Raw genomic sequence first — 18,091 nt, forward strand, 5'->3', positions numbered from 1 at the left:
TGCGAGCCATAAAACGAATTTGTACTCAAAAGTCAAAACATACAATGTCCCAATATACAATTAATGTGACTTCTGATGCTGCATGTTGTCACTGAGGGTCTTGAAGTCTGGTTGATAATTGGTGAGGTTAAGTTTCATACATGCGTTGAGGCTTTCATCTGTTAAAAGAGATCGCTGGTTTGTCTTAATGTTTTTCAAGTGTGAGAACGACTGCTCACATGCATATGTGGATCCAAACATGGTCAATACAGCAATACACACTCTTTTCAGTGTGCGGTAAGTGGCAGGAAGCGCGTTCTAAGTTTTGACAATCAACTGGTCTGCGGGTTGAAGTTTTTTCATTTCTGTCCATTTATGGTTGATCGCGAGCTCCGCTTGTTGTCGTTTAAGTGTTTCCAAATTTTCATTTAGTGATTTGAACTTGTTGACCCATACGTCTGAAACCTTCAGGTCAGCAACTTCTAACTCAAAATTTTTGATGCAGACACCAGGAATGCAACTCAAGTCGACGTCGTTTACAGCACACTCATATGGATGAGTGATGAACTTAAAAAGACTAATGCTCTCACGAAATTCTGCAAATCGCGCTTTGAATGACTGCAGGAGATTACATGTGAAGCCAACTAGCTGCTGGAGATCGAAATCATGAGTGGGATTATTTGCAGTGATTATATCTTTGAAGTTTTTCAGCCTTTCGAAATGTAACAGACGACCCGTTCCAAGATCCTCAATAAATAAATCCAGCCTTTTTTCAAATGCAAACAAAGTTTGTTGAAGGGATGGGATTGTATTTCCAATTCCTTGCATTTTCACATTGAGCTGATTAAGATGTTCAGTCATGTCCACGAGATAATAAAACTTCCGGAGCCAGTCAGGATTGGTTAACTCAGGATGCGTAACGTTTTTCATCTCAAGAAAAGTTCGGATTTTATTTAAACATTCTGCAAAACGGTTGAGCACCTTCCCTCTTGACAACCAACGCACATTGCTGTGCAAAAGCAAGCCGGGATAATTGTTTCCAACTTCAGCCATCAGTGATTTAAACTGGCGATCATTTAAAGCTCGGGCAACAATAAAATTACCACCGAAGTGACCACATCCATTACGTCGCTAAACTGCTTGCCACACAATTGAGCACAAAGCGCTTCCTGATGTAGAATGCAGTGGAAACTTGGGATGGGTGTTTTTTCATATTTACGAAGAAGCGCTACAAACCCTTTGTTTTTCTCCATCATACAAGGTGCTCCGTCAGTGCACACTGAAACAAGATTATCAATCGGCAGCTTTTTTTCCGTTGCGAACTCCATGAAAGACCGAAATAAATCTTCTCCTCGTGTTGTTCCTTTCAGTGGCAAAACAGCACGACTTTCTTCACGCAGTGTGTCACCCACAACATACCTTGCAATTACACTGAACTGTGATAAATGGCTTACGTCCGTAGACTCATCAAAAGCAAGAGAAAATAATTCCGCTGTATTTATATCCTTTAATTGTATTTCCTCCCCTTCATTTGCCATCATGATAGCGCGATCGTGAACAGTACGTGCTGACAGAGGCACGTCTTTAATTCTTTTTATTATTGTATCTTTATTTGACAAGTCCTCAAAAAGTTCATTGGCCACATCAAGCATGAATATTTTGGCATACTCGCCATCTGTAAACGGCTTTCCGTTCTTCACTATTGCTAAAGAGGCAGCAAAGCTAGCCGAATTACAGTTACCTTTCTGAGACCATGCTCGAAGTTGCTGCTGACTCGCTTTCACTTGGCATAGTAGTTCTAAGCATGCCCTCTTCCTGATGTCTCCCTCTGGATATTTAGATGCGAAGGATGTGTGAAAATGTCTCTTTACATTCGACCGTTTCATCGACGCGATTTGAGCATTGCATATTAGACAAACTAAATGATCTTTTCTCTCCACAAAGGCAAATTTCTCTGTCCATTCAATCTGAAAACCCGATACTCATCATCTTTCTTTCTGTTGGCCATATCTGTAGTGCTTTAAAAATTAGTTTTGCTAATCCAGTCTCAATATTAAAGTTACAAATGAGGAGTGTACAATAGGACGGAAGGCTTCGTTGCTCCGCGATTCTATCACTTCGTGATGTCTCAAAGTTCCAGAATCCTCTGTTTTGTCACAATGCTTGTCTGTCAATTCTCTCACAAAACATAGACATGCGCTGAGCGCGTTGGCGAATTTTCTGCCATACCTGGCCATAAAATAGTCTGAAATCTGGTAACAATACTAAAATTAACCTTTGAATATTGGATTTTCACTGGGAGCCATATGCGGTCACCAAAAGAGCCATATATGGCTCGCGAGCCATAGGTTCCCGACCCCTGGTCTACTCTGTTCTGAGTGATGATATTCCTAATGAAACTAGAATGAGAGTGGACGTACATACAAACTACATATTGAGCAGCTTCATTAAATTCGCTCTGAAAAAATGAAACGTAACCAAAAACAAAGGGTCGTATATTGGGAAGAAAATTACCAATAATTGGCGAATTCCTGAATTTATTTTGTTTGTCGCAAATCATCGTACGGGCGTTTGAAAGTTTTGTGTACGTCATGCAAGTAGAATATCAGTAACAACAGTCTGTTTGAAACGTAGGTCGGTACATTGTTCGATACCTTGGAAACTATGTTATAGGTTCATGTAAGATGATTTTCTTTTATCCCACTCTATCTCAACTTTGTGTTTTTAGCATCAAAAAATAGTAAATTTTGACAAATAATACTGATAATGTATAATGACAGACCCGAAGACGATAAAAAACCTGTCGACTAATCGCATGTCGCTATGCTTTTCAACATACCACCAGTGGGCGACGTGGAATAAGAAAAATGGCTTTATATGGGTTCCAAAAGCACCATGAAAAAAAGAAAAAAACGACCTGGCCATATGCGGTCGAACAGAATTATCAAAATTGGCACAATACAAGCAATACAAGCTGCCTTACTTGAAATCAAAAAATATATAGCATGATCATTTATTAGCCTATGCTAAAAACACGTATATTTCATTACTTCTCCGCCAATTTTTCTTTTGCATGTGTATACAGCTTTTTTGATTAAATAGTCCGGTATGCGTGGATCAACATGTTGGTATAAGGGTAAAAGTAATTTTCGCACTTATAATTAAAGCTACAAGAAAATACCTGAGAAACTAAAAGACAGCAACGCTCGACCAGTTGGCCACTTTTCCACAAATACCAACATATCAATGTCAACCAATTTTCTCTGCTCGTCAAGTCATACAACTTACAATTATCTGCGGTAACATTTTAGACCGGGGTCGTCCAACCCCATGTGGCCAGCCGAAGGTTTCCGGGTGGCCCGCGCGATATTATTAGAAGCCCGATGTTTTTCACAAATCTGAGCTACTATAGAATCCTCTAATAAAAATTATTCTTCGTCGTTCAAACGCGCGAGAAGAACCACCCAGCAATGGAAAGCTTTTTTTAAGTCTCTTTGCGGTCTTTATTGCCGGAGAGATATATTTGAATTTATTTTTATTGCCTTTCATGTATTTCAATCTGTTTTCTGCCCCCCTTTTGTGAGGCTAGGAGAGGCAGTTTTCATGACATCAATATTTGCACGTAGGCTACTTGTATAAGCAAGTTCAAGCAAGCCATGTCAAATCTCCCGTGAGATCACCAATTTCTGACATTCATATGAAAAATTCGCTTCGCATTGCTATATCGTCCATTGCACCAAATATTGTAAAACTTGCTGGATAAAAGCAGTGCCATACTTCACATTGAAATATCTATATGTGGTAAAAACTTTTGACTTTACTGTATCTTCGTATTTTCAATGTTCTTATAATTTTGGTGTGAGGGTCTTGTTTGTTTTTTCATTAACCAGTAGTCGGTGTAGTGAAAACCATGTCAATTGGCCCGCGCAAACATTCGTAAACTACATGTGGCCCTTCGGCCATAAAGGTTAGACAACCCTGCTTTGGACAAAATTGTTATCATGACAGTCCTCTCAGGTAATACATTACAATACATTCGCCATTTTGATCGGACAACATACTACAAATGTATCGGTTTATAGGTCAGTTTTTGTAAAAAAAATATCGACCCTAAAATCAGACAAAGCTTACTAAAGATAGTAAACGGGATGAAAGCGAGTTTCGACTGAAAGCAACTACGAGAGTTAGTAAATTCTGTCGTGTGGGGGCACTGGAACGTTGTATTTTGCACTTTAATTTCGGTACCGCTGTAGTATACGAACCAAGATGGCGGACACCGGAACGTAGTATGTGTACCAGGTTAGGGTTAGGCCATAATTTCAGGTACAAATACTACGGGTGTCACTTGGCTAGCCCCCGAACTCGTAATAGAACTAAAATTTGGAAAAGTGGAATAATATTATTGCCTAACCCTAACCTGGTACACATACTACGTTCCGGTGTCCGCCATCTTGGTTCGCATACTACAGGAGCACCTTAATTTTATATGTTTCGTCTCGTTGTTGCGTCAAGCATATCAGGAGACCCCCAATTAAGAACAAAACGAAAATGAAATTATGATTTGTACAGGTTCCTAGAATTAGGATCCATAATAGAATTGTTCGATGGCTTGAAATGTTTTATATCAAGTTCATGCAAGCTATTATTATATTTGCGCAAATCCATATATTTAAAGTTTAACCAACATGGACAAATAAAGGCATGAACTCATGAATATAATATTGATATTATATACTGTAAATAATTTTGTAACGTGGAAATGTGAGGGAATAGTAATGATATCGCATACATGGTATAAATACGGTATAAATGAACATAAAAGAGAGAAAGAAAATTTATCATATGTTATTTTCCCTCCACGGAAAAAGGCTGTGGTTATAAATGTTCGTAAGCAAACCTAACTTCACCCAGAAACGTGGATTCGCAATAAAGAATATATATATATATATATACACTGTGTGAGAGCATCGCAGCTGTTATCAGCAACCAGTAGCTATTATCGGGTGTTTACTAAATTACGCAGATGATATCGTATATGGCGTCACAAATTAATCTTAGCTCAAGGAAAAAAACGGTCATTCTCTTGTAAGAATTTATACTATATGTAATTAGAATGACTTGAATGAACACCAAGTAAACTTTCGATACTTCCAGGGAATCAAAGTTGTTCTTCTTTATTGTATTCTCTGCGAGAACATTTGATATCACGGTTCATCATTAACGTAAAATACATGTAACTTTAATGTGAAAAATGTGACCTCGATCAATAGACTTGAGATAAATTGTGTGTCACAAAAGTCAACGGGTCAACCAACGGGCATTCTCTCACGGGAGACGTGAACCGCAAAACAAGCACAACAAATTCAAAAAGTCACGTTTTAATTCTTCCCTTTATACGTTATTTGTGGGGGAAACGACTATCCCGAATGGTAAAAAAGACAACTGCCACTAATAATTAATTCGGTTGGGGTTATCCCATGCTATTTCTCGTGATTATTTGCAGTGTCGGAAATAGGGACGAAGATTGTGTAAACACGTGACGCATTGTGGGCCAAGAAGAATTTGAAAGCTTTCATACCACAACGATATGGCTTTGTAACCCACCCACCCTTCCGGATTTGGTGGACGAAACTACGCATCAACACATCTATAGCATGAATTATGAACACCAGAACGCAAGATCTTTTGTACAAAACCCCCGCCACTAATGCAAAAATGTGAGTTTTGAGAAAACACCATCGCTACGTTCTAAAATAAAAAAAATAAGTAATTATCTAGTTAAGGTTAGGGGTAGGAATGACTTGAGAATTTGGATTTCCAGCGCAATCTGCTTCATAGCCCTCGCCCTCACTCGATAATCACAAATTCACTTATTTTGAGCGATAGCGAGGGGGTTCGTTCTGGTGGGGGCTTTGTACAAAAGTTCCGAAGGCACACAAATAAACTTTAAAATGCATGGCTCATAGACATAGATACCGGTATATCGCGCTCTGGTTGTAAGCTTATCAAAATCCAAATGTTATGCTTCGACATTTTTCAAAGCAGCAGCAGAAATCTGTAAAATTAGTTCAAACCTATACAGAATATTTTTCAATAACCCAAATTAGCAATAGCCCCGTTTTTAGAAGTTCTGTACAAATAGATATACTCGAAAAGTCATAATTTTTATACAACAATCACGCTTTTAGAAGTACAAAATATTTGCATACTGGGTTCTGACATATCTAGACAGAAGTCGAAAACTGTGATAAGTACGAAATATAATTTACAGTTCGTTGATCTGGCATTTAGATAAGTAGCTATTAGAAGTACAGTAAGTATTAACCTATATATTATAATTATTCATTAAAACTGAATTAGCGTAGCGGGGTGCGGCAGGGATTACAAAGTTTATTCTAGTGAGTTATTCGCTTCGGAAATTTAATGCTGTCCTTGATCATAGGATTATGAAATAAAATTGTCGATATGGCGATTATAACATTTGAAATATAATTAAATTTACTGAGTGACGCTGTTCTTGTTTTTTATTTCAAGCTTGCAGCCGATTGGTCGATAGCAAACGGCGTGTCATTATGATTATTGTGCTCTCATAATGCGACGTAAATGGTATGACTAAGTAATATCAGCCTGTGTATAAAAGAAAGAAACGCTTCCTGTATTGTGTGTGCGGGTGTGAATGCGTATATATGACGTAGATGGTTCCATATCACAACATTAGTCAGTTGACAAGAGGTCGATGACATGAACAGTCAGTGCTGTTTTTAAAAGTTCTTGCAACTACGTTTAAAAATAGTCTGCTAAGAATTCAGGTTCAACTGTTTAAAACTATAAAATTCAGGGAGAAGAAAGAAACCGTAGAAATAGAAAATATAGAAATGCAGTGTACATTCAATTATACAGGGGGTGTTTTGGCGGTGTGTCCGCTATCATGTGACTACAAACGATCGATCTAAGTAGTCTCTATCAAACCTGTCTGCTACTATCAAACTTACGAACTAAAACTACTTTCCAACAAGCTAATATATTAATTTATGGCCCAACTCGAGGGGGAAAAGGCAAGGTTTAGTGAGAGAGACTAAAAAAGTGAGTCTACCTTGCGTTATACATTCTATATCATCAAAAAAGCCGATCAAATCCAAAAAACAGAATATATTTTTAGTTAATTCACACCATAGATGATGTATAGATTGAAATTTAATTAAATGCCCAATGCCGCGGCTAGGATAGAAGCTGAATTATAGTTTCTGTATATACGTAGATAGTGTACCACTGCCAGTTTCAAACATAAAGAATATAGCCTTTAAATTAAATTTTCATCTTTAAATTCAATTGTACGAATATAAAACTTGACATGCATACTCGAGACATTTTTCATCCGAACAGTAAATTTACGCTGATGCAACAACGCGCAATGCCATCGAGTGAAACCGTTTAAAATCTGAGGTCATTATTGAGCTTGAGAGGTAATTATAAAAACAAGGATAATCACGATATTAGCAAAATCGTGTATAAATTGAATTCAAGGTTATTTGTAAACGCCCAAGGTCACCAGAAATTATCTGTAATCGGTTAAACTGGGATGATTATCAATAACTACAAAAGTTTCGTGATAAACTATTTGAAGCAGAGATATTTAATTATATCCAACGTTTTGGAATAACAAAATGACGTTAAGTTGAAGACTGCGAAAACACAAGTGATTTGAAATTGAGTCAGTTCGCTAGATGGTTATAGCTGTAAAAAGTTACATAAAATATTATAAATGGGAGGAATCCGTGGAATCTAGATATCTACACGGCGAATTACAACGCGCAGTGATCAGATTGGATTTTTTCTATCTGAAATTTTATTTTCTCATTTGCTTTCCCATGTGCTATTTCTCCATTAAATTTATAAAAATATGCACATTCAGAGTGTTGTTGATTTTATTGTTTTGTGAATAAAGAAGCAAAAATCTACGAGTTCGCAAGTTTTTGTTCCCAAGTAAAATTAAACTCAGTTTCGAAAAACAAAAAACAATGCTGTTTTTCAGAAGGTATTGATGCCGCAAAAGTTATTCATCACTCACATCTTGTACTTTTATTTCCAGAAAAATACTAGATAGACAAATACTTAGTATTAAGTCAGGTGAAAGGTCATCAACTATGGACGGAAAATCCAAAAAGGTAATTCCGTTTTCTATAAATCATTTACGCACCGGAGCTTTCGATTTTTCAATGATTTCAGCCCGTCAATTGGAGACTGCAAATGCAGTCGTCGTACAGTAAAATACAGGTTGTTATTATGACCATGCCTTGTTTTGAACATCCACCTACAGTAAAGTATATGATTCACTTATTTTTAATGAGGCTGTTAAGACAACCATGAGTAAGGAGAATTTCAGTGTAGTTTGCTAAGAACCCTTTGCGATTTGTTTATACGATAAAAAATCTATATATTCAAAATATTCTAGTTTATATGTACTTTTTCATTTTATGAATTACATATATAGTCCAATTATTGTTTCACTTAATTTCCTTTTTTTTTGCCTGCGAATTACAAAACGCTATTGTTGATTTTGCATCATAGATTTAGGAGCGCAAATCAATACACGAATGAATTCACGATCTTATAAACTGACTTCAAATGTAGCATGCCCCCACTAATCAGTATAAATTACTTAGGTGTCATATCTCGATTGATTTCAAATTGATAAGCAGTACGCAGTTATGTTAAAAGCGACATGGTTTATCATGCAGGTCGAATGAAAGCTCGTCGCCACCTATGTTCAAAACTTCAAATGGTCAGCTATGTCCTATTGTGCGTTAACAAAGGTTTATCAATGATTAAAAAAAGGTGTGAAAATTGCTGTGATTTGATGATTAATGAATTTATTCATTCATTTGTAATGGTTTAACCAGGGCTTGATATTTCATATATTGACTCATAACAATTGTATAAAGATGACTCACAACCTGTATATACGACATTACTATAATCCATATACTCCATGTTTTAACATTATCCTGGTAACCACAAGACAGATAATTGGATGCACTTATTATTATACTTATTATACACATGACCAATAAGCAAAAATATTATGCACATGAGCAGGAAACGACAAGGTACAAGTTAACAGTGCCGAGTTTCGTGGGAGGCGTTGAAGACAAAAACAAGCATTTTATAAACAAATTGAATAGTTTGTTGATAAAGAAATTTTATTCACCCACTGTCACGCGATGTAAGTGGTGCTACGTCACAAACACGGCTGGGTGATAATAAATTAAAAAGGCCTTCAAAATTGTCGAGGTTGGGTAGGGACCCTCCCACGTGAGCTCACCAATAAACACTCAGTTTTCGGATACGTGATATTCGGCACGTAGTCGCATGTCATATGTTCGACTCTATTTGTATTGTCTCGCCACATCACATTAATTCGAAATAATCACAATTAGTAAACGATACTACTAAAGTTTCTGTTTGACAATGACGATGAATTTCAACTTTTAACCTTTTTTGCGGTTGCGCGAAGGCGTCACCTTTGCATATACTATATCGAATGTATATGGCGCTTCACATTTCACTCTGAACAAGGCTCTAGACAGCGGTTATGAAAACGCAGATTTCGGACCGAACCTTTTCCGATGGCGAATGGTAAACATCTAAATTATCACACCCTCGAGTGAAAAGGTCGACATGAAAGGGCGGCACACGACCAAACGTAGCATGATTTATACAAGCTTTGTCGGTAATACTGGGTTCGATCATGACTCTAGTCACTCTTACCCTGTTTACTCATTGGGGCTATTTGCTACTGTTAAAAAACATTAAAATATTGTTTTTCGTTGGATCATATTACCTTCAAAAATATCATTGACAATAACTTTTCATTTCAGAAAACTGCTTACAGAGAAGATCTTCAAGATACGTCAGGACTGACGGATCTTATATTTTCAGTTGACGAGGAAGTCGGTGCTTTAGCCAGAGCATTGAAGATATTCGAGGTAATTTATTGTTTTTTAAGTGGCTAAATATTGATATGCGATTATTGGACACGAAATTGGCATGTGGTCGTTTTGTTATTATGTTGTTCTTGTTAGAATTTTTATTCTTCTTATAATTATGAAAAAAATTGCTTTTCTTATTTACTAATGAACCAATTGCCTTGAAATTTTCAGTGATTGAAGATTGCATTTTTTGCTGGCTATTGCTTTAATGATATTTCATCTAAAATGCTGTTCAAATTTAATTATGGGAACACGCTTCTATGGCATCGTGGCGACTGTCTTCCATGTTCAATGACATCGTGACGACTGGTACCAGTAGTCTGCTCTGACATATATATACCCGCGTACTGTACCAAGGCGTTCTGGGCTTCGTGTTCATATATTTGAGCACAGCTAAGAATATATATTAAACCTATTGTTTATTTTCACAGAGCAAAGGGGTCAATCTGACGCATATCGAATCCCGTCCATCGCATAACAATAAACATAAGTACGAGTTCTTCGTGACATGTCAAAACACAAATGGTCACGTGACTGATGTCGCAACGATGTTGAAAGAGGGCATGAACGCTAACGTTCTACAGTTATCACGCGATAAAAAAGTAAAAGACGCAAGTAAGTTAAATATTAGTGATATTCTGCGTGTATAAATATTTTTAACGTCAGACTGGCGACGGTGGTAAATACAACAATGCATTACGGGTAATTAAATTCGATGTGCGGTGGAGCGCAGGTGGGCATAAGTTGCGCGTTTTCATAATAAATGCACCAAAAATCAACAAATCGAGATAAGTGTGACATAAGTGGAAACATGAGTTGCTATAATTCCAGTATGTGTTGAACAACGCGTGGCAAAGGTAACAATTTCGTAATATAATAACACTTCTGTCTGAAAATGTCTATGCAATGAAAGACATAACACTTCGTAACAAATTGGGTTCTTTTTCTCTGCTAAGCAAAATTAAAATTATCACTTTTGCTCCATGCATGTACGTTGACAGGTTGAAAATCGGGGCAAATTTAGTGGTATTTGCAATGTCATGAACAAAATGTGACCAAATCTCAAGAAATTTTCAATTAGAATGATTTCGCCAATTAGTACAGAATAAGATAATTTGGATATTTACATGAACTGTTCCGAAAATTTAGAATAGAAAACTATTCAGATACGGGTTGCCCATAAGTCATCGCACATCATTCAAAAATATGGGGAAAGCCAGTGCATACCAGCGCGAATTATGAAACAAATACTTTTAGCTCATAAATTAGAAATTACCTACCGGTAATGGCTATTTTTGGTATTCATGGATATTTTTTCAAATATGAATATATTTTCCAAGGTACGGGCAATTCCAAATTCGTTGCTGCAGAAAACTCAAAAAAGGAAGTTTTTAGCGGTAAAATGCATGACAATTCAATTCTCATTTTGGTGGCGATCATTCCCGCCATAGCTTAAACATAAGATCTTGCTCGTTTCGCATTATTAACTCACTCGGTGTTCTTCAAATATTCTTTTCATACTGCCAATTTTATTTTATAAAGTTGCAAAAATGTTTCTTATCTTTACTTGGGCAGTGAGATTGGAAGTCCTATTAGATAGTAAATAGCCCAATATTTGACACAATCTTGAGAAACTTGATAGTATACCCTATTTTCCCATTGTAAATATTAATTACATTTTTAAACATTCAGTTTCAGAAAAAAAGTTTGATGGTAAATTATCTTTAAAATTGAATAACCAACTAAAGGCTAATTTGCATGTAAAATTTTTTAAGTTTTTCCACATCGGAATCGAACATGTCTAAATTTCAAGACTCGAATGAGTAAATGACAGCTCGTTGCCAAGTTCATTTGGCCAACCCAATACGATTGATCATCAAAATCACATTATTTTATGATTAATAATTCTATGTACATGATATTCCTATGAAAAAAATGATATCAATATTTGTGATAAATGATCTCAAATTCAGTGCATGTAACATTACTTTTACAAAACACCAGAAACTGACCTGTTCACACGTTCATATATTTGTAATCCTAGCCAGGCCTACATACCAACCTTTGAGGGGGAATTGAGCGCGACTGAATTTTCAGTAAATAAGTATCTGCAATAAGTTGGTACCCTAACGATTAGGTTTCTTTTTCTGTTTTATTTATGGTTATTTTTAATATCTGTTTTCAGTCATGTATCGTTACTTATGCATGTCACTTTCGGTGATGCTCGTATAACATAATATTAGTACATTCAGTTCAGTTATTTGTTAGGATTTGACAATCCTGTGGCTTACTGAAAATTAGTAGAACATAACCCAGAATCAGTTTTCCGAAACAAATTCAATTGCGTTCAAACGCTTATGCAAATACCTATCTGAAAAATAAATACAAAGAGGTTTTGTTGAGTTTATCGTTATTTATCTTCCGAAAATAAATTCAAATTGTTTGCATAAATGAGCAATAGCTCAAAACAGATGATGCGAGTAACCACGTGGGACGCCAGGGCTAATAACTATTATATTCTAAAATAAATACAATCTGCACTGCAAACGCAAAAACGGTAACTAAATAAAATACCTCTAAATGTAATTTTGATTTCAAAAATGCTTTGCCACTTTCTAATAGTTGATTATTTTTAGCTCCATGGTTTCCACGCACTATCAAAGATCTTGACCAATTTGCAAATCAGATTTTGAGCTATGGATCAGAATTGGACTCGGATCATCCTGTGAGTATAATTAGAAAATAATATCGAGCAATTGCCGATGTTTTACTGAACGACAAAACGAGAAATTTACCGGCGGAACAGTTTCCTAATGCCAGCCTGAGAAGTTATGAAAAACGCAACAACTGCGAGTGAAGTTAAGAGTACAACTGCTTTGTTTAACTCGAATTTCTCCGTTCCACACAGGGTTTCACGGACGCCGTCTACAGAGCACGAAGGAAAGAATTTGCTGACATTGCCTTCAATTACAAGCAGTAAGTGATCATACACTTCCACCACTACATACTATTCCCAAACTTTAGATTGGTTAAACTTTCCCATATCTTCTGTATGCTTTATAAATATGTGTCTATTTGACATAATAACTCAATAAGGGGTGCTCCTGAAGTATGCGTATCAAGATGGCGGACACCGTGACGTAGTATGTACCTGGCTGGGCCATAATTTGATTTCAATTTCCCTTATTCTAGTTTTATTACGAGTTCGGGGACTAGTCAAGTTAATCCCGTAGTATTTTTACCTAAAATTATGACCTAACTCTAACCTGGTACACATACTACTTTCTGGTGTCCGCTATCTTGTTACGCTTAATTCAGCGGTACATAATAGGGATCTGGGTAGGGCGTTACTGAAAGTTCTGTTCCACCATTTTTTCTGATACTCTGTGATAAAAGAACCACGAGTTATGCTTTTACCTGTTTCTTATTGCATGGGAGAGTATAAACGGGTACTAAGTTAACTATTGCGTGTTACAGTCTGGGCGCAGCATGGGCCCTACAACATCTTAAACATCAAATGCTAAAGTTAAATTATTTTATAAATCTTCAATAATGGCGATATTCAAATCATTTTATTTTTTTTTACCAAAATTTTATGCTAAATAATGACAAAATACGATTTTTTTTGATAATTCACATTTCTTTTTACAGCGGTCAAGAAATACCAAGAGTTGAATATACTCAACACGAAATCGACACCTGGTGAGTGTTTGAGTGTGGCGTTGAACGATGACTTATGCTTGCGAAAGTTAAAATTGCAAAATCTCAATTGTTTCAGAGTTCAGTAAGGGGAACACGACTCCCGCATGTCATTTGCTATGTGCAAGTAATCTGGCATTTGTGCAACCTCTAAATTTTACTATTATTTTCTATTTTCTTTTAAAACCGAAATATCTTGCACGTAGAATTGTCTAACAAAAGCAGCTATAGCACATATGCTGATATTCCTTTTTGCCCTCAGGTCGACTATCTTCAAGCAGCTAACGGAACTATACCCAACGCATGCATGTCAAGAGTTCAACCGAATTTTCCCGATCTTACAAGAACAATGTGGATATGGAGTCGACAGCATTCCACAGCTTGAGGACATCTCACGATTTCTACAAAGTTCGTCAATGATAATAATCATACTTAATAAATATTCCACTTTTGGTATTTTTGCAAGAGTCTAGGCAGTAGCCAGCAACTCAAAAGAGATAATGTGAATTATCGTACTAATAAAGCAGATTAAATATTTTAGATTGGTATCAAAATTTCTGATTTTTACTTTATACCATGCAAGTTTTTTTAAGACGCCCCCCGATTGAGCAGAAACTCAAAATCAATAGCAAAACAAACTCAAATAGAAACGAATTACTTGAAGAAACCCTTTGCTTTTGGTTGCACAGCAGAACATAACTTGACACAAAAATCCAGATCCCCCTATATATAGAACATGTGCACTATCCGAAGAACAATTCTGGTATGCAAATTTCTGTATACATCCCTTGATACAGGTCAAATACATATTTCTAATTTATTTTTAGAATGCACCGGCTTTCGATTACGTCCCGTCGCTGGACTTCTTTCGTCACGTGACTTTTTGGCGGGATTGGCATTCCGTGTATTTCACTCGACGCAATACATAAGGCATTACTCGAAGCCACTCTACACCCCTGAGCCGTAAGTCGCCATTTTCTCAAAATAAAACTTATATGCTTTCGATGTCCTACAAATGATCAGTATATTTTAGTTAATTGTTATTATTGAAATGTGCCCCATGTCATTGAAGCCAAATATCATTGCATTTCATTTCTAATGTTTGAATTGAAGTCGTTTGTTACATTTTCTCGTCTGAAACAAAATCTCCCTAAACTCAAAGCTAGGACCTACAAAAAAAAACAATCGTGCCACAATTTACTCGAATGCTCATGTATATATAACCTCATGTCTTTTTATTTAGGGATATTTGTCATGAACTAATCGGACACGTTCCTCTCCTTGCTGATCCATCGTTTGCTCAGTTCTCTCAAGAAATCGGACTTGCTTCACTTGGTGCACCAGATGATTGGATCGAAAAATTGGCGACGGTAATAAAAAGATTTTCCGAACATACATTCATATCAATTGCTCATAAAACAGCGACTGCGTTCCAGGACATTACAATTTCTAACTTATATTATCTGCTTTATATTATTTTCCTTGACAAGTCGCTTGGACAGATTTTTCAAATATTTTTACTTATTGTAAAAATGCGTTTTTTCTAACAGTGCTACTGGTTTACGGTTGAATTTGGAATATGTCGTCAGCATGGAGAACTTAAAGCATATGGCGCAGGCTTGCTGTCGTCATTTGGTGAGCTTCAATATTGCCTTTCGGACAAACCGGAGATCAGAGAATTTATTCCGGAGAAAACAGGAGTGCAGGTAGTTTCTCTAACTATAATAATCCACACTATATGTGCTTATACCAATTTTCATATATGTCGGGGAAAATCAAATTTAATTTAAAAATGAATACAGAATATACAATTATGCCTATTCGATTCTCTCGCGTGTTCTAATGTTTGAATTACAATTTACAATGTTTAGAATTATTTCGTTTTGTGGTCCAAGTAAAAATTTAAAATAAAACTAATTTTAGTAGTTTTAACAAATTTTCGACATAAAAAGAGATACATATGAAAATAAAAGTTATGTGTGCAATCGCAGTTTAGGACAGCTATAACACGGAAAAAATAATAAAAAAATATTCCAAAAAGTTAACGTGCATTTTAAAATCATATATTTTTCATTTTAGCCGTACCCTATTACCGAATACCAGCCGGTGTATTTTGTTGCCGAGAGTTTTGACGACGCAAAAGTTCGACTGCAGAAGTTTTGTGAAAAAATTCCCCGTCCGTTCGTAGTTCGATACGATCCCTACACACAACAGGTCGAAGTCCTCGATAACAAAGATAAACTGCTCAACTTGGCATCAAAACTTCAAGGTAATTATTCATAGATTTATTGCCCCTGTCATTCGTGGCTGATCTATTGCTCACATCTAATTGAGAATAAAGTAGAAGAAAATGAACAAAAACTAGCGTTACGTACATCCAGATCCATTTGCAAAATATCCTAAAAATTTCAGTTACATGATGCCTGAGAATTATTCATTTGCAGAATTATCATTTCCCTGAGCATTTGTATTCCATATACAGTACTATGTACCATGGCTCATTTGGGATTCAATACCGGTTATTCGGTGCGAATTTCTCTATAGTGAGCAAAATTGAAACCTCTTTTGCATACACAGCGGGGGTCGCGAACTGAAAACACATGATCGTACTTCTTATAGGAAAGTGGTATTTACTGCAAGTAACTTACAAACAGCGAATATAGAATTATATGTGAAATAAAGACTCTTCCTTTGCGATCCTATTCCGCGTCTTATATCCAACGATTTGTTAGGCACGAATTTATATATAGTGACCACGTTTGAAGCGTGCGATGTTTACCGATATGCACTTTTGCACACTCTGTGACTTATGAGGGTTGCGAACTGTTGAACTTATTTTTATAGTTAAGTGCTATTTACAGCATGTGACTTACAAACAACGAATATAGAATTATATGAAAGACTTTTCAAGGAATATTTGTTTCATCAGTTGTTGATGATATTTAAATTAATATCTCTATTTATTGCAGATGACTTCATGATACTCCGAGATGCCGTTAACCTCGTGTGCACGTGAAGAGTGTATTATAAAACATGACTGCTTTTCTTATTTACCCCTTCACTTGTGAAAATTATTTCTGTACAGATTGTTTTGCTCAATTATTCGAAAACTGGTGGGTTGTCAAGTTTATCTTAACAGCTCCGATATTTATCCCACATAAAGGTGCCGTTTACTAGAAATTATCGTCACTTTCACACCTAGAATTGGGTTTAAAAATTCATCTCCATGAAAATGATCTTATGCTTTTGTAATTATTTTCGTGTAATTAACTGAAATGTAAGCCTATTGTTTGATTGTACATATTAAATTCATTATCTGTCATAGTGAAAGATATTTTTTTCGAATGCTTTCCTTTTTTTTTAATAACTACTTCAAGGAATTAGTTTTTCAGTGCAATTTCAAGGATTTTTGTAATAAGAGAGGCTCTTGATATATATACATCTTTCATTCGATATGTAGTATTAAATAATAATTTCAATATTCGATTTTTGAATGGTTCATGAATCAAACAGCGCCAACGTGCGGTAGCGAGCGTATTAACCGACGCAAAACTTGGTAATGAGTTACGGCAGTTTTAGCATTCCCTCAAAAGTTTTTTGTTGAATTTAATTTTATGCAATAAAGTAACGCACTGATAAAGTAGCAGGTGAAATGTTGTGTTTCGCAAGTTGAGGGCATTCCACGACCCAATGATTATCATAGACATGGCTGGTCAATATTTGACATTAATTTACCTGGCAGATTGTTTTTTCTTTTTTCATATGCATCTGTTTTGGCAATGGTATGGTGATGTATAGTGTGCAATTCTATATTTTACTAAGTAAATAAACAACGAAAATTCTGCATTCTATATTTCTGTGAAAAATACCAGATTTGATAATATGGCGGAAATACCTACCGTAATAGATTCCTCAGTCCCCTTCAGATACTGCAGCCTACAACTACAAATTTTCTTGAACTAACCCTATTCTCTTTATAAAACTAACCACAGATAAATCGTATCTTTCAAACAGAGCCCTAGCCTAATACAAAATATGCAAAAATGAGAATAAAAAATAAGCATTTTACTCATGGGTGCCTAAAACAAATCGAATATTCGAAACTGGTTATAATTTATATGCTGAATTCCTGATTTTAGGAATAAGAATAATTTAAAATACTTTCATCTGAAAATTTGTCGCTTTAAGCATCCAAAATCTGAAAAAAACGAATGCATATTCTGCATTACCAGTTTCAATTTTATGGAAACAATTTAAAATATACCGGTACTCAATATTTCCAAAATATAATTTTCACAAAAAAGTTTAATGACGTGCAGTGGTACAATTGTTCTCCTTGCGAGCCACATAAACAAAAATTTAGTACTCCGAATAAAATGTACATTACATTATATTTTAATTATTAAACTCATTTATTTGCCATG

General features: G+C 35.8%; 2 protein-coding genes across 5 annotated transcripts; one reads left to right on the forward strand and one right to left on the reverse strand.

Annotated features, from left to right (window-relative positions):
- Nucleotides 1–1,055: 1,055 nt before the first annotated feature.
- Nucleotides 1,056–1,865, reverse strand: LOC120332013 (protein FAM200C-like). The gene has a single exon (XM_039399216.2). The coding sequence runs from the start codon at nt 1,863–1,865 to the stop codon at nt 1,056–1,058; it is 810 nt and encodes a 269-aa protein (XP_039255150.2).
- A 6,131-nt stretch (nt 1,866–7,996) lies between these two features.
- On the forward strand, nt 7,997–17,511 carry LOC120330756 (phenylalanine-4-hydroxylase-like). 4 transcript variants are annotated; one of them, XM_039397663.2, is made up of 14 exons: nt 7,997–8,144; nt 9,858–9,965; nt 10,400–10,583; nt 11,309–11,365; nt 11,661–11,681; nt 12,605–12,693; nt 12,877–12,944; nt 13,620–13,670; nt 13,930–14,075; nt 14,495–14,630; nt 14,911–15,037; nt 15,218–15,373; nt 15,747–15,936; nt 16,637–17,511. In XM_039397663.2, the coding sequence occupies exons 1-14, from the start codon at nt 8,124–8,126 to the stop codon at nt 16,681–16,683; spliced, it is 1,401 nt and encodes a 466-aa protein (XP_039253597.1). In that variant the 5' UTR covers nt 7,997–8,123; the 3' UTR covers nt 16,684–17,511. The 4 variants fall into 4 exon arrangements, with proteins under 4 accessions (XP_039253597.1, XP_039253598.1, XP_039253599.1 ...); XM_039397664.2 differs by lacking the exon at nt 11,661–11,681; XM_039397665.2 differs by lacking the exon at nt 11,309–11,365.
- Nucleotides 17,512–18,091: the final 580 nt, after the last annotated feature.

Source organism: Styela clava, chromosome 6 (genome assembly GCF_964204865.1).
Source record: "Styela clava chromosome 6, kaStyClav1.hap1.2, whole genome shotgun sequence".
Lineage (NCBI taxonomy): Eukaryota > Metazoa > Chordata > Ascidiacea > Stolidobranchia > Styelidae > Styela > Styela clava.